The following is a 21,221-nucleotide window of genomic DNA, read 5'->3' as shown; positions in this document are numbered from 1 at the left end:
TTTTGGATTTTGGATTGGTTTTGGTTTATAAAATAAGAACCGAATAGTCCAAAAAAACCGAATAAACTTTTATTTATTTATAATATATATCTATAGTTATCTATTAATTTTGTAATTTTTTTTTCCAAATAGGTTCAAAACATTTCACCCGATAAAAAAAAACATTAATATGTCTTATCTCTCAAAAGTTTTCTATCTATTAAATATCTAACTATAATATTTACTTAGTAGTTGTTTATAAATTTCAAATCACAACTAAATAATTTTTCTCGCTTCTTGTGTAAAATTGAGTAATATTATAACTATATGTTGTTTTAAAATGTTTCGGTTTTTGAAAACCGAATTATAAAAACCGATCCAACCGAATTGTAATTGGATCGGATCGGATCGGATCAAATTTGAATTGTCTTTTGCAAGATGTAGGATACCGGGGGCTTAGCTGGACATTTGTCAAATAAAATGGGAGCTTGATGAATGGAGTATTTGTCTTGATATATATTTTTTTGCAGGAAATTAGGATATGGGAAGCATACTCATTTTTGGAAGGATAAATGGTGTGGTGATAAAATTTTAAGAATCGAGTTCCCGAAGTTGTATATGATTGAAAGTGATAAGAATTGCAACGTCTCGGATAGGATTAATATTGGCAATGGTGTTGTTTTTCAAGGCGTGTGGATGATGTTAGATTAGAAACAATACTTAGAAATTCTGAGAATTGTGTAATCACTTTCAGATTGAAGTATTTGAATGGTACTTTCAATCTTCAAACGGATAAGACTCGGAAAATAGAGACAAAACAAAGAATGAATCGATATGATTTTCGTAAGTACCATAAAATGAAGTCCAAAATTGCTTAAGTACCATTTCCATCAGAAAACTGTCATAAGACAGTTTTATGTTTGAAAAATTGTCACTAAAATAGTTTAATGACAATCTGCTTTGAATCTTGAGTAAAGTTAAACAAGTGTGCACTTCATGCCTCCACACCTTCCTTACTTGTTTAATATTCATCAAGATTGATTTTGGCCAACAAGTCAATCAATTACACTTAAATACACATTGATGATACAAATCACCAACAAAAGAGATGTCCGAGAAGTGGTAAGAGTCGGATGAGTTGGAGAAACTGTCAGGTATGGTGGCGGGTACAATTTTGTCTAGAATAGAGATTCGTGGGAGTAGAAGGTTGGCTTGTCTTTCTCTGTTAAATCTCTTAGAGAATTAATGGATAATAATTTGGATGTCAATAACCATATGTGCGACTTTAATTGGGTGAAATGGGTTCCAATTAAAGTGAATTGTTTTGTTTGGAGTATGCTTTGTAATCGAATTCTGATGGCTTGCAAGCTTGTGAAAAAAGGAGTTCGATTGGATTTTGTTACTTGTCACTTCTATGGGGAAAAAGATGAATGTGTTGAACATATTTTTCTGCAATTATATGGTCTTGGTTTAGTAATTAGGGTGACTTATTGCCTTCCATTCTCAATAATTGTGATGAGTTCAAAATGGTTTTGATTACCTTGGGCATTAATAAGAAGAGATTGAATCTTAGATTGCTATTAATATACTCGGTATTGTGGCGTATTTGTAGAACTCATAATGAATTGTTTTTTAAGAAGAAGAGATGCCCCCCTCTCAAGGCGGCGGATGATATTCAAATGCTTGCGTTCAATTGGGTAAATAATAGATCAAAATTTAACTTTATCATGTGGACTAATTGGTGTATTTCTCATTTATATGCTTGTAATCTGTAACTCTCTTTTGTGTTAGTGTCTTGCTAGTTTCTAATACATCCACCGTTCAAAAAAATGAAAGATAGTTTTTTCTTGACAAAAATAATTTCATGAATATTTTCTGAATTTTATTAATTTTGCAAAACAACTTCACATATTAATGCATTTATTCTTGGGATACGTGATTTCACGAATAACTAATGTAATTTTACGAAATGCCAAGAAAATTAGAGTTGGTAATGGGTCGATCTGAATTGAGTTTGAGTTCCAACCCATTTAATAATCGGGTTAAATATTTCAACCCAATCCAACTGGTTTATTTAAATTTTTGGATATTTTGAATCAAACCTAACATTTTCACATTGTCATAAGACTGACTTATTTATATATTTCCCTATCCAACCTATTAATTATATGGGTTAAACCAGTTGACCTGTTGATAACCCAACCCAACCTTTCAAAATCTGTTTTTATATATCGTTATGAAGCACTGTTTTTTCATTATCATTATAAAGTACGTTTTTTTGTACATGTTGCTGAAATATGAAGCTTTAAGGACGTTTGAATACACAAAAATTTAATAAATTGTGTTTTCGTTTTCAATTGAATCTGATACTCTAACTATCGCCTTATTCACCAAAATACGGAATTCGAACAATTTCTTATTTATACATATAAAAGAGTTAACAACTTCAAATAAACTAATAAAATAATCTTATATCTACAAATCTGCCTCCAATCAAATATGTTTTAACTGTATTTTATAATATTAATCCAAAAGTATGTTGCTATTTTTTTATTTAATCCAGGCTTTCTGCAAAATTGTGCAAAGTTCGCAACTCCTAGTTGAGTACATAGAAGAAGCATTAATGGATAAATGAGATAAAAGACAAAATGGTGGATGAACCAAAATCGATATGAATATAAAGCCATATTACTAAAATAACAATCTAATTTACACATCATTACAGATTAAAAAAACACACCCCAAAAAGGCAGAAATCTATCAAATTTGAAAGAAAAAAAAAGTAGGGAGGAGCTTTGACTTTTCAAACATCAGCAAAGTATTTCTCTTCAGCATCATAATTAGCTTCCTTCATCCAATGATCATCCAATGTCTCATCTTCATCTATACTCAAGTAATTAAAATGTTCATCATCTTCACCTGCAAGAAACTTTTGTTGCATCACATGTGTAAACTGATCCATTCGATCTTCCATCTCTTCGGTTGATAATATACTTGTAGCTTCTGATGCTTCTGCATTGACTAAATTACCCTTGTCATCTGGGAGAACCTAAAAAGAACAAACACCAACCATGTTCAAGAATCATTTTACATCATAATCAAATACAACTTTCAAGATTATCATCATATTCTTTAAGAAACAACAAATCACAAGATATTTCAATAAACATAAAGAAAAGAATTACCTCATGTTGATGCATCTTTCCATTAACATTATCATCACCATCATTTCCTTCCTCTATTTCCTCTTCCTCTTCCTCTTCTTCTTCCTCTTGTTCTTCTTGTTGTCTCTCATTCCCCACCCACTCTCTTTCATCAACACCCAATCTCTGCTGTTCCCGCCTAATTTTCTCCACCAAAAGTGCTTCCTCAGCCCTCCTAATCAATGTCTCTGACCACCTTTCCCCAGGCCTAGCCATGCGTCTTCCACTTTGATCTTGAAATTTCCCCACAAATTCATGGTGTAGATAAGGTTCTCTATCCCTCATTGCATCCTCAGAGAAGAATTTCCCATCAAACATCAATTTATCCATGTATGCACGCCTCCGATTCTTTATCTTTGCAGATCTTGATTTCAAATCCTCGGATGTAGGATTAATCAAGCTTCGGAGATGATTTAGATGCCAATTGATTTCATAATCATCACTTAATGTATCGAATTCCTTAAGCTCTTCCAATGTTAGTAGTGATCCATAGCGCTCTGAATATGCATACAGGATGAATGTAAATTAACAATAGCAAACTTTAAAGCATGAGCAAATTTCATAACTAAGTTAGGTTATATTGATAACCAATGCCTTAAGCTAACAACTGTAACATATCGAACATATTATATGAAGTGAACAAACTTCAGGGTTTTGTGTCTACAGAAGTGAATTCGTAAAGGTAACGAATGTAAACTCTAATTCGATATTGATCAAGCAATTAAAAGTAGAGAAGAAAAACAATTGATCGGGTAATACTGAAATATAAATTTGAAGAAAGAATTAGAGATGGGTAATAGGAAATTGAAATTACCTAAAAACACAGGGACGTCGCGGGAGTAAAGATCTTGGAGGATAGATTTACGTTGTGAAGGAAGGAGAGCGGAGGATTGTTGAGCCCTAGGAAAGTAGAGGTTCTCTAAATGAGACAATCTCTCCATCGTCGATTCCATTGAAGCGCTGTCTCCGCTACTAGTAGTATCTGTCTTCTCCGACATGGCCACACCGGTCTCCTCCATCTGCAATTAACCTTGCTCCGCCGTAGAATCGTAGAAATAGATTATGGAAGTCGGTTTGGGCAAAACGAGTAATTTCTTGATCTAAATTAGTTGACTGACGTAGGAGTCGTAGAAAATCATTAGACTCTAATAAGGTTTTTTTTTAAGATTTAGGAAAAGCAATTTAAGATTTTTTTTAAGATAGCCAAAACAATATTTTTTAAAAAAAATCTAAAATGTTTAAATATAATAATTTTTTAAAAGTTTTTTTATGTTAAAAATCTTCAAAAAATAATTCATAATAAAAAAATTATATTATGATTTTAATCTACGAAAATGACAAACAAATCTACAAAATAATAAATTTAGGTTTTTATTCGGAAAAAAAATCTTTTTTTTCTGTTATGGATTTTCAAAGGTTATTTTCCTAGCAAAAGAGAGTTTTGATGGTGTAAAAAAGGTTTTTTTTTTTGAAGTTTTCTAGAGAGTTTTTTTTAACGAAAATTTATGGCCATTTTGCAAAAAGTTTACCTAATTTCACAGTCCGTTTAGCGATTTCTAAGCCCATTTAATGATTTCACAACCCATTTAACGATTAGATATTCTCTACCTGAGAAATTGATAGCGTTCATCTTTTAATTTTTGCCTAAATCCTTTGAAAAACTCTAATGAAATTTATACATTTTGTCTATTTTCTCTAGAATGTATCATTATTTTATAAATATTTAGTATGATATATATATAATAAACAAATAATAATTTAAAAAATTAGGAAAGAAATGATAAGTATCAAAAACATAATCTCAGTGACTTCTGATCTTAATTTATTTGACCAATTTCATGTTTTGCTATATTCATAAATAAAATGAATCTGATTACCATCCCTAGCCTTAAAGAAGAAAATAGGTTCATACAATTTATTTTTTCAATTACTGACTTGTAGATATATTTATAGCTATTTTGTAAGGAATGCAAATAAATAATAGAATGTACTAATAAATAATAATGGAAGCCAATTTTTTTAGATAACCATCTAGAATTGTATTCTGTACATAAGCTTTTGTTCGTTTAACCGTTGAGGATAATTCAAACATTCATAACATATCATTTTTAGCAAAATACAATAAAGTTTTGAAAAAGAAGAATTATTTTCACTAAAATTGGTCAATAAGGTCAAGATAATTCTTGATCAAAGATAACCGAGCAGTGGAGTCCAACACTTTCACAAATGGTGTTTTAGAAAGATGTTGAGTGCATTGATCAAAACAACTCCTCTATATTTTGTGTAGATGACAAAACTGAACCCCAATTTAAAGATGAAAACCGAATGATGAGATTCAGGGGAAGCCACAATGGGTCAAAAGGATCAAGACTATAAACACCACATTGGTTTTTTAAAAGAGCATGTGTAGTTTTGAAATTAGTTTATTTAATTAACATTTAATCATACATAACACGAAAAACACGACAAACAAATGATAAATCGTGTCAATTTCGTGTCGAAATTTGAACACGACACGACATCGTGTTTGTTACACTTGACATGAACACAACACAAACACTAATTCAAATTTCAGTTTCATCCCAATTTCGTTTTGTCGTGTATTTTTGTCGTATCGTGTCATCAATTGTCACCTCTATATAATAGGGAGCAAAATGGAACATTACTAAGTCAAGGGTCAATTATACAAAACATGAAACTCAAAAAAATAGTAAAATAAAAATGATCTGATATTATTGACACAAAAAGTTATTCACTTAAAAAAACACTTTATGAGGTTGATTATATATATATATATATATATATATATATATATATATATATATATATATATATATATATATATATTCCATATTAACTCACATAATATTATATAGAAAACATCTTAGTTATCATCGTACAACAAATGAGAAGGCAAACGAGCAAAAAGTTGCGCCGCTAAGCCTTTTTGTATGACAAACTCAATTATCTTGAAGACTATATTCACAGATCTAGGAGATATAACAATTTTATGCATGATCCGTTGTACTCTACTAAGAAGTTCCACTATATCCGACGCAAGAAAACCAAAAGTATCAAATGCAAATAGTATGAACACATGTTGATTTTCCGTGCACGATTTCTCATGTTTGATGAGTCGATATTTGAGGATGGTATGATACTCCACAGGAGACATATGTTGGCCACGCCTATCTATAGGGATAGCTAGAAGAAAATCTTGAGCATATGGTGCACATAAACACTGGAAAACTATTTTTTGCCAAGCCGTCATGTTGAAAGACACTTCCATATCTTGAGCAATTTTACTAAAAAGGACACCCGCCAGTGTATTCTGTGATTTGGGGGGGGGGGGGTGTCCATAGTAGTAAAATTGCTAAGGTCAATGTCCGAAAGCTTGTTACGAAGAGAGGCTAAGGCACAAGCATAATCAGAATTCATGCCCTGAATGTCGCTATCTCGTAAGATGTGGTCTTGCAATACCCAAGATTGGGCCCTTAAGGCAACAAAAACATATAAGGTAGCCTCTACTTCAGAATATAAACCCAAACCACCAAACCGAATGGGTAAGGAAGCAAGTCGCCACTGTATGCCGCCAAAGAAAGGGTCACCACAAACCACAATGTCCTCAGTCGCCACGCACAACCCATGATCGAAGAACAAAGCCTCCTGCTCCATGTGAATGGGTTGGCACGTCCTCAACCCAAAGAAAAGTTTCGCAATACCCATACAAGACCGAAGTAGAAGGAGCTCACTCTGCAAGTCAGACAATTATGGAAGAAGGCGCATCAAATTCACAGCGTTTTCAGCTCTCTTTATGGCTAAGCTGCTAATGAAATTAGCATCTCTACTAACAGCTCCCCCGAGAAGTTTCACCCCTAATGGCGGCCTCCTGATGCTAACCGGAAATAACCCCTCACGCAGCTTCCTACCATCACACGAGGGCCAATAGAGCTCGGTTTTCTTGATATTCAACTGAAGGCCCAATTTTGGGCCCACAACCTTAATAATGTCTAACGCTTTGGCCACCTCCTCAGAATCTCCAATAAGTGTGTCATCATCAAGGTATTATGCATGGAGAAAAAGTTTGCAATTGTCTCTAATATTATGCAAGAGCAGGTGCAACACAAGAGCAAAGAGAAGTGGTCCCAAGGGGTCTCCTTGCTGAACTCCAGTAGAAGACCAAATATGTGTGCCTCTTAGATACAACCTTGTTGCTTGACCATATAGGAATTCTACCCACAAAGATATAGACGGGCACCTCAATCTGACCTCATGAAGTAAAGCGGATCTGTCAACACGGTTAAAAGCATTGGAGAAATCCATTGTAAGCATGGAAAGAGATCCGTCATTGTGGTGCTCACTCAACACCCTGTTAGCGCTATGTAATACGGTTTCAGCGCCGCCAGACACCCCGACCCCGAACTGAAAATCATTGAGATACTTGGTTATTTCTTTACCATCACATTTCATAGCCAGCTTGGAAACCAAACGTCTTCATATAGTGCCTACTGCACTAGGTCGCATTCCCTTGTCGGGTTTTAAGAGGTGTGTAAGTGAAGCAGATGCAACAAAAATCATTGGTTGAAGATGTTCTTCATGTATCCTATATCATGTATCCTATATCCTTTACAAATTGTGTCATTGTCTGAAAAATCTTTTTATCTCTCTCTCTCTCTCTCTCTCTCTCTCTCTCTCCGACAGTATAACTTTTTTTGAACAGTAAGAAATTTATTAAAGCAACAGAAGCACGATGCTAGTGAGCATTAACAGAAATACAAGACTAATTGGGACTGATGTTCTGGCTATCCCATGAGTTGAAGTCAAGAACAAGGTGTAAGAGATTATCTCCCTTTTTAAGCCTTCAAAATCTAATACTAATAAGTTTCAGAGACAGTCATATCTCATTACAAAAACATATCTTTAACCCTTCTTAACCAAAATTTATGAAGCACGTTGTAGTAGTGATACAAGAAACATAAGAATCACAAAATTTCCAAGATGGACGGATGTCTATATGAGTGGTGGAGACATGGATAACATTGAAAACGAACTTGTTGCAAATTTGTAATGATGTATCTTTTGATCATGTTGATTTTGAAGTAGGGAAAGAGAGGCATTCAATAGTGCCTTTAGAAAACAAAACAAATTGAGGTCGATTGAGACGAAAAACACACATGAAATTCTGTTGGTTTATAAAACCATTCTTAGTGAGCATGGGGAGTTGGAGAACCAAAAAGCAAGTTTAGTGATACCAAAAGATATCACCTTCACATGGAGACCTTGATGAAGAAGTGTACGTTGAACAACCAATGGAATTTACAGATTGAAACATTTAGTTATTATGATGTATTTATGATGGATGAAAATGAAGATGCAAGTTATTGATTGTCGAAGAAGCAGCAATTGAATTGATACACTTTCCACAACAAATACTAGTAGCAAAAACCTTAGAAACAAAAGTTAGATCATTCAATTCATTACAAGTACATAATAATAATATGTTATTATCACATATTCAAATTTGAACATTCAATTTCCCTCATCTGTTGAGCTATGCCTATTATAAATATATTATATTATATATCCTGCTGAAAATCAACATGCCCAGAATTCAAAAGAGGCATTTTTGGCCTCAGGGCATTCTTCCATCTATATATAATAAGACTTTGCATATGGTCTTAAACTTACTCTTTTTTCATGATTTGTTCAACAAAGAGTGTTTCATATTTCATAGTTGTTGAACATGATCAGTTATTTCTTGTGGGCAAGATTGTGCCTGTAGAAGCTCCAAACGAGTAAACGGTGCAGCAAATTGCAATATGTAGTCTTCATCTATTATATGCCAAAACAATAGGTTAATAAAAAAGACTAAAATACCCCTTGATAGAAAATACAAAAATGCAAAAATCTTACTCTCTTTAACAGTGCCATAAAGCCAGCATAAAACCTCATCAGCAAACGCTAAGCATACCCCTCCCTGTTCATCAATCAGATTCAAGACACATAAATCACATTTCATGTTTTAGGACTTAGGAGGAGGGGTAAATAGGTAATTTAAGATTACCTGCCAATAATTTTTCATTTTGACCCTATGAGTTATATCTTTTGTTCTTAATCTCTCTGTACGTACAAGCCTACCAGAATCATCCCTGCAAGAAAGAAATGATTTATTTAAATCTTGTTTGCTAAAAATATAATATATATTTTTATTATTATTAATTAATGGGACATACATACCTATATCCAATGACGATATAAGGAACACCAGCAAGAAAAGATTGGATCTGTAATTTTATAAATAAATAAATATTCCCAAACAAAGATATTATAAATACCCTCGAAACTTTCAAAATATACCCTTAAATTTTTATAATGTATTAGAGCTAGAAATAGAATAATATACCCAAAACTTGAGTAACTTTTCCCTCTCAAATCTTTCTTCAGTGTGGTAATCCAACTGCAAATTTATACCAAAAAAAAGTCTTAATATCTTTTTTTTTTTATCATTTTGGGCAATCGGGGGATGATTAAATTTTTATTTTAAAAAAAAAAAAAAATCACTAACCTCACGACTTGTTTTCAATTCCACATAGAATCTCCTTCCTTCATCAGTTGAATCACAGCAATCCATTTCAGCACCCATTAAAATCCGGTGTGCACCTAATTTGGTTTTAATCACAGAACAATATTCAACATTTGCATTAACATCATGTATCCCTTCTCCATCATCTCTTGTTGGATCTTCAGTAGCAAGTGTCTCAAAACAATATCCCCAATAACACCTAAATTCAATATCACAACATTACTCAACTCAACTAAAAAAGAATGTTATATTTTTTAGTAACATTCATTTTATAAAAATCCAATACCTCCTACGATCAAGCTCACTTTTTGGCCTTTCAGGCAATTTATGTACATCAAGATACACAACACCTTTCCTTTTATGAACTCCCATTTCCCATGGCTCATGCCTCAAATAAGCAGTTGCCAATATCTGCAAATAAACACTTTGTACACTTGATTTATTTCACAACAAAATAAATCTTTTCTTTTTCCATAAGGAAACAAATCTCTACGCGTATGTTAATGAATCATAATGTTTGACTAAAAGTTATGCTAAAGGAAAGAAATTTTACCTTATTGAGGTTGTTTCGATAAGTCTGTAAAGAAACAAATACATAAAAAGTTAGTTTCTTGAAAGATAATGTGAGGCAAATAAAGATATACTCACCACAAAGTGCATATTTTGTAAGGGAATATTTTTGCTTCGAATGCAAGCAAGAAGATCACCAAAGCCCTGGGATCCCAAATCTAGAGCCAATATAAGAAAAACAACAAAAGATCGGCTGCAAAGTAAATACCTTTACATAAAAACCCTATAGGCTATAGCTATGGAAAACTTAAAATCATTACTATATATATATCTATATGCAACAAAAAGTTTCTATTTTTAATTTAATTACCTTTCTTCTCAATAAAAGTATCAAAACCTTGGTTCAAATCAGCCCCTACATCTTCGGTAATAAGTCTCTTGAAAAGCCTCTGAGAGTGTAGAACAAAATGTAAACTTATAAATTTTGAAGTAAACTTTTATCTTTTTAATATATCATATAGTCATCAAAATTAAGATATACACAAGACTCACCAAACTACTATCATCAAAGTAAACTTCTCCACTTTCCACACGGCTATAGCAACCAAGTTCAGAGGGCTACATGAAAGGGAAACCATCCAAAAAATCCTTAAATTGGAAAGTATAACAATTTATATTACAACTATTTCAGAATTGACACAAATACAATAAAAACCTAGCAACATTCATGAATGTATATAACCTAAAAAGAAACATGTGATGAGATATGTATTACCTCTTGAAATGCTATGACTTTCCTTGATAATGTTTCTTCACTCTTTGAAAATTTGAGTTCAGAAACAAAGCGTTCATCATTACGAGGGGCATAAAACTTAGACCCATATCCGTAATTTTGCCTCTGTGCAAAAGGTCCAGGGCCTCCAGGCCTAGGAAGGATGCCAGCTCCTCCTCTGTCATTTTGCCACCTACCACCACGCCCAAAACCACCTCTGCTTGGGTTGTTTGTGTTACGAGGTGGGGGTTGGGGTAAAACTGTAAATTCACATGGTTTAAAATGTAAAGATTAGGTAAAGTGGATGAAGGTGTGTATGCATATTCCATATGGATATGAAAAGAAATGGGAATTTATATATGTCTATCGAATTTCATAAAGTAGAAAACTTTTTCAATTCTTTATCAAATCATGGAAGTTGATATTCAAATCATGAAATTGTAGTAAGTAGTATGGTATTGACAACTTGAAATCAAACTATACCAAATCAAGATTGTCTTAAAGCCATATATACAGATACAACATACTACCAAATTTAGTACTCATAATGAGAACTCTGGGAATAGCCTTAAAGCTTAAAGTTCCATCACTAACAACAATTTGGCTAAAGGAACAACAAAAATCAATCATTTTTCCTTTGTTTGCGTAAAATTCATGCTACCTTAGCAAAAGAGCATCTTCAACCACATGGATGATCCTCAAAACTTGAAAATTTTCAAGTTACATGCTTCAAAATCAAATGTTTTTCAGTACAGAATGAGTAAAATCGTTTCAGAAAAACAAACCCTTTGGAAAAAGTTGTGTAAAGATGCATAGGTAAGTTTCCAAGTAATGATTATATTTCCTCTTTACATTCTCCAAAATGAAAAGTTTGAATTGGAATAAACGAATACACAAAATAAATTGATTACCAGGAACAGGAAAAGGGCTAGCAATTTGGGTTTTAATATATTCTTCATTGTCAGACCCAAACAAATCTTTATCTTCTTCAACAACATTATAATCATCATCATAACCATACTGTTGATTATAATAACCTGACTTCACTTCACCATTATCCTCCTCTTCCTCCACTTCTTCAGCCCCAGCCACAGCCCTACCACCACCATCGCCGCCAGCAGCGCCACCGCTGACAGAACCACCGCCGCTGCTATCACTACCACTGCCACTTCCCGCTCCTCCGCTACTGCTCCGATTGGAAGATGAATATGAGGAAGATGACCCTCCAGATGACGATGATGAAGAAGACGACGAGGATTGTTGGCTATCTTCTTCCTTTTTATGGGTGTCTTCGTTTTCGAATTCTAAATCACCGAACAAGTCTACCTCTTGCTCCGATAAATCCATGAATGGGAGGCGTCAGAATTTACAGATTGTTCTGTAAGTGTTGTTCGATCTTTGTTGGGTTGAGTGCTGTGAATTGGAAAGTTTGATTTGTGAAGTAATGTCAGAGGGAAGAGAGAAAAGGGGGAAAAGAGTGTAACAATTTTGGGTGTGATTTTGTTTTGTGAGCCAGGGCGGATTTGCACTTAATGTGCAAAGGTCAAGGAGTCATGTTTATCATGTGATTCGCACGTGTTTCTTTATTGGGCCTGTATAAGGCCCAATTACGTTTCTCAGTAACCCAAAACACATAATTTGGATTGGGACCTACTTGGGATTTTGATTGCGGCTCATTCACAAACTTGGTTCTTATTGCCGTTGAATTGTTTGGCCACAATGTACGTTTCTACGCAGTACAAATGACAAACACGAAGTTAAATTTACAACGTTTTCTAGAACTTGAAATCCTAAAATTATTTCAATTTTTGTCGGTTGCCACATTTCAATACAATCACGCTTACATGTCAATATCTCAGTTGGATTATCTTGAATAAGTAAAGTTAATCGCCTATTGTTGAAGTGGTCAAAAGACAAGCATTTTTGAATCACGAACTTTACAATCCTATTCCAAACTTTAGCCTTTTCGTAATTCCACAATGTAGTATCTTTCGTCATTGTTGTTGATAATGCCCCAGCCTAAATTTCATTGATGGGCATCTCTTGTTCATATGAGTTTTCAATGTTGAATTCTTTTCTTTCTTGAAAAAACACCACATTTCTTGCATCGCGCTTTATTTCGATCGCCCAACAATATACACTAATCATATTTGCACCAAATCTCTAGGTTTTTATTTGTTTCTTTGATGGCAACAACGGTAATATTGATTTGATGAATGTCCAACACCAACGGAAGTTGGATTCATTGCTTGACTTCAAAGCGTTTTTTATTTTTATCTAAGAGAGTTTTTTAGTAGTTTTATTAACCATCAACATATAATATCTACATACACTATCAAGGAGGGATTAATATGGACAAAACTCAAAAGGAACCAAAAAACGAGCCTCTAACAGCCCAAACGGCTATATAGTCGTTCGAAAAAACAAAAAACGATAATATTCATCTCTAGAAAAATTGGTTCTGATTAAATCGGTCCAGACCGGTCCCAATGATAATAATTTTGAATCGATGCAAATCAACAGTTCAATTCATCGGTTCATGGTGAACCGGTTTTCGGTTGCACATATGCCCTTACCTACCTAACTTTACTACCAAAGTAGTGTTGGGTGTGTGTTTATATATTTTTAAAAGTTTTGAAATGATAAGTACGGAAAATAATAGTTATAATTTGGGTTTCCTAAGTTGTTTGTAATTCTAGAAAAAGGAAAAAAAAATCCGAGAAATTTTTGGAAAAAGTCATCAAACCAAACACATTATTGTTATTTTTTTTTCGGAAAACTAGAAAATTTTCACAACCAAATATAACCACAATTCTTATATTTTTTTTTTATTACATACCTATATGATGACAAATCAAAACCACAGTTTTTATATTTTTTTTATTACATACCTACATGACAACAAATCAAAGGATTGCAAATATTTTTCTTTAATCAACCCACAATGATACAAAGACAAATTCATAAACTACACAAGCTTTCTAGGGAGATGTAGATGTTAAGAAGGAAGGTGGAGTTAGATCGGCTATTAAGGCCATTTCATTGTAGGCTTGGTATGTTTAATGTTTGATTGTAACGTTGACTCTTATGTTACTGATAGCATAATGTATCTTATATGTATGCCTTTGACTCTTGAATATGTTAGGTACTAGTACGGACTCTGATGTTTTGATTTAGTACGTAGTGTAATAAATTAATGTTAATTGACGGCTTTTGATTCTTTTCTTGTTTAGAATGTAATGTTTAACAATAAATTAATGTTATTAGAATAGTTTTGATGTATTTTCCTTGAAACGTGATGTAATATTCACCGACCAAGAAACTAACTAAAAGTATAAAAGACACTTTACCCTTAGTTACTCATCTCTTTGATCCTCACGTATTGATCCTATAACAGTGATCTTAAAAAATCTATCATAATGGATCACTGTAAGCAACAAGTCGACTATACTGCTTCGAGGATTCCTTTGTATCAGACGTTAGTCAATAAGGACAACCATAAGGGGATGGAGTACTCGAATGAACATCTAATCCTATTTATTTTAATTAGTATAATTCATTAACACCATAAGAATGAGTTTAGTCATGGGTGATCATTTATACTGCGCTAGATGACTCAGACATACCTAGAAGTGGTTTGCTACATACACACCCTATTTGTATGTCTAAAACACATCATTTATGGCTGTCTAAAAGAGACACACCATTTCTGGTTGTCTAAAAGAAGGAGGAACACTAATATAGTATTCATGTATGTAAAACGTACCCCACCAATCATCAGTGTCACCGAACAAAGTTCTACTTTCCATTCTCATCTCGCACATATCATTAATATGATGCTACTCATTATCCAAACTTAATTGAACTAAGCATTTCATTTGGGCCTTAGAGTAAAACTAGACAATATTACAATACATACTATTTAATACATATTTGACCATATCTAAGTATGCACAACATATGTTATCAAATAAACATTTAACACATATTCCCGATAATAAGCATTTAATTCACGTATAAACTTTCAACATATATTTAATACTTCTAATAAATACTTGTATTAAAATCATGTTCATGAAAGTAACTATGCACTCACTTGATTAAGATTGCAGATCCATATGAAAGCTAGCTCTCCAACATATATTTAAACAACAAAGTTTCTAACAAAAAGTCGAAAATTCGCGGACAAGACTTCGACTATGAATATTTTTTTGTCGGGATTTCCAATGCCGCAACACCTCACTAAAATGCTCGAGACTTAGAAGTTGGATCACAAAGGTTTGGGAGAGAGTTTGAGAGAGAATGGGCCATGGGGTGTGGGTGGGAGTTGGAGCGTGGGGTGGGAGTTTTCAAGTTTTTTGTAATTTTGGAAAACATAAGAAAATTATGGAAAATAATAATTATCAGTTTTCGAAGTTTTTTGTAATTTGGATAACACGAGAAAATTTTGGAAAAGCCATCAAACGAAACACGTTTTCAAAACTTCCACTTTTCTTGAAAAACTAGAGAATTTTCCACAAAAAACGCAACCATATGTTTTATATAGACCTGACAATGGAGAGGGTTTGGAGCGAATTAACATTAATCCAAACCCTTTTAACAAATTTCAAAATCCGGTCGAAACATGTGTCGTAACCCACAAAGTTAAAATAATCAAACTCATACTCTTATCCACCGAACCAACGGATATCCAAACATGCCCCATAACCTATAGGTTTTTTGAATAATCAAACACATTTACTTAATTCTTAAAATAACATTTCTTAAATAAAAAAAAATATATGTATATTATAGCTTAATACTTAAAATAATATGTTTTAAATAAATCACAAGTTTATTTGAAAAAGACAGGATTTTCGATTGGAACTAAAAATCATTATCGCAACACTCGATTGATTTATGACTATCAATTGTAGTGATATCGAATAAGAGTTACAAACTTTGCTCCTTTTAATAAATGATTTTATTGATTTATAAATGGAATTGACGATTTCTTGATGAATATAAATTGAATGACATCATGATTCTTGGTAAAAGTCGATTTCTCGAGTCCTAGGTAAAAGTTGTTTTTCCTTTGGCCTTTGCCCTTTGGATGTTCGATTGGAATTAAAATTAAACGTTAAGTAGTATAAATTATAAATGTATAATTTTAAAATTTATAAGGGACATGTTAAAAACAGAACGGGTAAGTGATGATCCATACCCGACCCTTATAATAAAATAGTTAGCAGATATGGATTGTTAAAATGCAAACGAATAAAAAACTATGTTCTAAACTCATGTAAGTCTTACGGGTTTGGATCGTATCATGGTCATAACCCGCTTCATTGTCAGGTATAGTTTTATATCTTTTATTCTGAGTACCTACATGACAAATCAAAAGATTGCAAATATTATCCAACCAATGGTACAAAGAAAGACAATTTCATAAACTACATAAGCTTTGCTTGGGAGGGACCAAACAACTAAAGATATAGATGTTAAGAAGGAAGGTGGAGTTAGACTGGCTATTAGGGTCATTGATAGGATGATGCATCCATCTTGTATGTATTGTATGGTCTTTCAACCTTGAATATATTAGGTTCTAGTATGGACTCTAATGTTTTGATTTAGTATGTAATGTAATGAATTAATGTTATTGATGGCTTTTGACTCTTGTTTGAAATGTATTATTCACCAAGAAACTACATAAAAGTTGATAGCTTGATGTATTTTGTTTGGAATGTAATGTAATAATATTCACCAAGAAATTAAGTAAAAGTATAAAAGATTGCAAATGATGAATAAAACGCAATGTATTGGATTGTAGAAGGTATATATATAAAATATATTCCATTGTGGCCATAGTTTTTTAAAACAAAACATGTTTATCATATTTTCAAAAACAAAAATAAAAGATATAAAAATATATTTTTTATAAGAAAATCACAAGGAAATAAAAATCAACATACATTTATAAGAGATCGATCCAACGACATTTACATTTTTTACATTTTTTGAGTCAATGACTGACATCTAAATAGAACGGATCAGATCATATCATATCAAATCAGATCTATATCTTCAGTAACAATGATCATGATTTCTTCTTATATTAAAAAAAAAAGAAAAAAAGAAAATACTCCAACCATTGTAAAGTGTTAAACCTAACAAACAATGTTTTTCTCCTCAAAAAGCCAATATACCAAAACCAGGCAATCATAAGAAGGCACAAGTAAGTAAAATTCTAGTCTTCCTTCAAAAGATGAATATCAAAATAATAACAAACAAACATTTTTACTTCATTTCATTCATGTAGCAATCTCTTCAACTTCTGAATTGAACACAAAACTTGGAAAAGTTGTTGTAATGTCCCTACATTTTTAACATCACTTTCTTTCATCAATATATATTTCATTTATTTGTTCATTATATATTATATATTTCCTTTTCTTTAAAAAATATACCAAAATGTCTAGATATAATATTTACCTTAGATATGGAAGAGTCATGATCTTTAACAAAGACGGGTTTTTAGTCACAAAATTATGCCATTCTGATTTGTCTATCTTCCCATCCTGGTCTACATCCGCTTCCGAAAACGTCTGTGCTCAAAAATATGGAAATACCAATTATACCCTTTTACCACTCAAGTAAATACTCATGTCATAATTAACAAAAAAAATGATCCCCATCCTTATTTCAAGATTCCAGGGACCAAATTTGAAAAAGGTTTTAGTTTTTTACCAATAATAGTAAAGTTCAGAAAGCACAGGGACCATTTTTGTAATTTATTACCTTATCAAGTATAACCTCAATGGTATCATCAGCCAGCTTCAACTCAGACTCACATAAAAGTGCAATCAACATTTGCTTAACCTATAAAAAATATACATGAAAAATATAAATTACAAAATAAATGTTGTAATTTTTATATTAGTGCATAAAATTAGTAGAATAGTACCTCCTGGCGCTCTATGAATCCTGTTCCATCCATGTCATAAAGCTTGAAACAAACTGAAACAAGAAAAAATTAGTAATCATAATAATAATTTATGGGAAATTTATAAATATTATACTTTTTGGACATTATTAATCATTATAAATTAACTTACAACTGATTTTGTCTTCTTGAGGGGCATTAGGATGGAAAACATTAAGTGCTCTAACAAAGTCACCAAAATCAATAACGCCCTTCTGCTTCACGTCAAAAAGATCAAATATCTGAAATTATATATAAAAAAAAATTGTCATTTTGTATATACATCTACATATAACAAGAAAATTGAATTTGTGTTCTATAAATTACCAAAACAGGAAAACTCTTTTCTTTTAGAAGAAACCTAATTTGGAAATCTAATAGAGATCATTTATTGGAAAAGACAAAAGCAATTAGTATATAGCTACTAATCGCGTGCATATCAGTCTAAATCTTAATTTGTATCCAATTTAAGTGATTAGCATGTGGACAATGACGTAGTCTTAATAGGTTAAAAACAAAAGGTTGCATGTTTGATTATTTATTGATGTGCCTTTTTGAATATTAATAAATTAAACAAAAGTTATATGCCTAGGTTAAATATGTCTTTATCACTGATATTAAAAACAGTTTTCAGGTGTTATCACTTATCAGACAGCATGAAAGACACAACACTTGGCAAATAGAAAAATCATGTGTGACTACAAAGTATCAGATAAAGGACAAATCAAATATATAATACAAGCATGCAGTTATTCATAGTGAAGTTTTACATGAAACTCTGTCTAAAATGGAAAATCTGATTCATTAAGTTGCCAAAAGTAATTGCATGGAGTTAGAGATAAGCATCACACTAATCATTTCTTCATAATAACAAAATATTCACAGAAACTGAAAATCATAAATCATACCCTGTTCGCAAAAAGATTCTCTTTCTTCCTGTTTTTGAACAGTGCTAACTGAAATTCTTCCTGTTAAGAGTGAATGAGTAAAAAAATCAAAACTAGAACTCATAATGATAAGCTAAGAAATAAGAGTGAAGGGTAGGAAAAGTAAATATTTAATTAGTTTCATGTTCAGAAGAGGCTATTAAAGGAAATACGGGTTACCTTGTTGATTAATCCATCATCGATTACAGAACTGCTTATGCTCTTGAAGAGCTCAAATAGTGCTTCAACTTCACTAACACTGACTAAAGAGATAAAAAAGCCAAAAAAAGATGACTATGAAAGGTAATAAAAGCACAATCCACCAATTAAAATGGATGAAATTTTGCTACAATAATGACATGATTGATGAAAGAAAGATCAACTTACAAGCTGTTTGAGAAGCAAGAATAGTTGGATTTTCATGCCCAGGAACCGGTTTTCTTACAGTAGAATGAAAGCAGCCCATTTAGACAGGAGAGGAAACCATCTCAGCCTTGACTGACATAATTGTAAACCCAAAAACTAATCAGTTAATATAAAAAACAGAAGAAGAAAAAAACACCACCTTTACAAATCATAAGAGTTAAAGAGTTTATAAACCAATTCGCTACAATAATATGTATTACAAACAGATAGATTTTCTTGAGAGAATTGAACTACTTTCAATAAGCATCAATACGAAAATCAACAGAATGGGAGCTAAAAGAGGAGTATATGTATATCAGAATTCCATAGGTTGTTAATAACATGCGTCACATAATCGATCATTTTTAATTTTACTGTTATCATTACTACAGTATAATGACTGGTTTAGGATATTTTCATCTAGGGCAATATGAGCCATTTCATTCCCAAATTCAGAACAAGTAATAGTATAAAATGAAGATGAACTCCCATTTATCTCTTTCAATCATGCTATAACAAAAAATAAATAGAGATTAGAGTTTATATACTTCAATAGAACAAGCTAACAAAACCCTAGATCTGAAAATTAACCTCGGACAGTTTCTACTCGGAGCTACCAAGGCTAAAGCACCCGGCCCGAAAAATTCACATATTATTAAAAAATCAAGGAAACAAATGCTAAAAAATCATACAAAAATGATCAACACCGAATTTGAAGACAAATCCAGTTCAAAAACATCACTTGTACTCTCCCCACCAACCCCTTCAAGTTTAAATCCTCTTCCAAATAAAAAAAATGAAAAATACAATAATTCCCTAAATAAACATGAATAATCAACCGCATACTCAATTTGATCATACTAAACTGAAATCTAGAGATTGCATACCAGAGGAAGGAGAAGATCCACCCCATCGGAGAGAGATGAATTTTGCAGATGCAGGGAGCTGTAATACACAGAGTTTTTTGGAGATTACGAAGTGGTTTATAGTGTATGTCGATTGCGATTGAATCTAAAGGGATTTGATCGAGGAAAGCTCTAAAGATTTTCCGCAGCTTTGTCTACACACACAGAGTGAGAAAAGAGAGAAAAGACGCGGTGAGAAGTGAGAAGAGAAAGAAGCCTCAATTTGCATTTATCTGGATTTAGAGGTGGGTGTGAATCACGTGAGTAGCACGTGATGCTGAAAAGTTGTAATGGTGGAAGTAGAAGTCTGTTGATTTTCTTCGAACAAATGAGAATATACCTTTGATCATATTTGACGTAAAGTTGTCAAAGGTTGAATTAAACAAGATGATTAATTCTATTTTTTCTAGAACTGAAATGTTTTTAGGCATATATAATTATATAAGAAAAAGATAATCTTATTTGTTATTTTTAAAAAAATAGTAACGTTAATCAAATCACCAAAATAGTTGTCATCTTCGAAATCGGTAAATGAGCTCCAAAGATTGCAATGGGTAAGAAGTTGGCTTCGGCTTGATGGATAAAGTGGGATGCGAAATAGGCCGGAAAATAGGCAAAGAATAGGTTATCGGGTAAAAAAATAGAAAATAATTTATGAGAGAAATTATTTTTTTCGTTTTGTTCATGTTTAGATAATTTGTTTTTACATATTTGATTATTTAACTTGTTAAATGTATTCACATATTATCATTGTCATCTGCTATAGCAAATGATAATGATAATATGTGAATGCATTTAACAAATTAAATAACTGCTATTTAATTTGTTAAATGTATTCACATATTATCATTATCATCAGGTTAAATGTATAAAAAAAATTATCTAAATATAAACAATTTTTTTTTTTTAATTTCTTAACAATTTTTATAATTTCTTACAACAGTTTTATGATTTTTTTTTCTATAGTTTTTTTTGAT

General features: G+C 32.2%; 3 protein-coding genes across 3 annotated transcripts; all 3 read right to left on the bottom strand.

Moving 5' to 3' along the window:
• Positions 1 to 2,504: 2,504 nt before the first annotated feature.
• Positions 2,505 to 4,294, bottom strand: LOC111911414 (uncharacterized). The gene is made up of 3 exons (XM_023907194.3): positions 3,997 to 4,294; positions 3,165 to 3,679; positions 2,505 to 3,028 (listed from the first exon to the last, which is right to left on the bottom strand). The coding sequence occupies exons 1-3, from the start codon at positions 4,199 to 4,201 to the stop codon at positions 2,783 to 2,785; spliced, it is 966 nt and encodes a 321-aa protein (XP_023762962.1). The 5' UTR covers positions 4,202 to 4,294; the 3' UTR covers positions 2,505 to 2,782.
• Positions 4,295 to 8,612: 4,318 nt separating this feature from the next.
• On the bottom strand, positions 8,613 to 12,567 carry LOC111911413 (NAD-capped RNA hydrolase DXO1). The gene is made up of 13 exons (XM_023907193.3): positions 11,959 to 12,567; positions 11,051 to 11,307; positions 10,828 to 10,893; positions 10,646 to 10,724; positions 10,414 to 10,493; positions 10,319 to 10,342; positions 10,052 to 10,176; positions 9,748 to 9,964; positions 9,586 to 9,639; positions 9,420 to 9,466; positions 9,247 to 9,331; positions 9,096 to 9,159; positions 8,613 to 9,014 (listed from the first exon to the last, which is right to left on the bottom strand). Exons 1-13 carry the CDS (start codon positions 12,392 to 12,394, stop codon positions 8,911 to 8,913), a joined length of 1,638 nt encoding a protein of 545 aa, XP_023762961.1. The 5' UTR covers positions 12,395 to 12,567; the 3' UTR covers positions 8,613 to 8,910.
• Positions 12,568 to 16,977: 4,410 nt separating this feature from the next.
• Positions 16,978 to 20,456, bottom strand: LOC111911411 (calcineurin B-like protein 9). The gene is made up of 9 exons (XM_023907192.3): positions 20,227 to 20,456; positions 19,322 to 19,432; positions 19,115 to 19,197; positions 18,917 to 18,976; positions 18,142 to 18,250; positions 17,991 to 18,043; positions 17,825 to 17,905; positions 17,519 to 17,631; positions 16,978 to 17,401 (listed from the first exon to the last, which is right to left on the bottom strand). Exons 2-9 carry the CDS (start codon positions 19,398 to 19,400, stop codon positions 17,338 to 17,340), a joined length of 642 nt encoding a protein of 213 aa, XP_023762960.1. The 5' UTR covers positions 19,401 to 19,432; positions 20,227 to 20,456; the 3' UTR covers positions 16,978 to 17,337.
• Positions 20,457 to 21,221: the final 765 nt, after the last annotated feature.

Source organism: Lactuca sativa, chromosome 6 (genome assembly GCF_002870075.4).
Source record: "Lactuca sativa cultivar Salinas chromosome 6, Lsat_Salinas_v11, whole genome shotgun sequence".
Taxonomy (NCBI): Eukaryota; Viridiplantae; Streptophyta; class Magnoliopsida; order Asterales; family Asteraceae; genus Lactuca; species Lactuca sativa.
The sequence above is the reverse complement of the archived record's forward strand: the minus strand, read 5'-3'. Positions and strand labels throughout refer to the sequence as shown.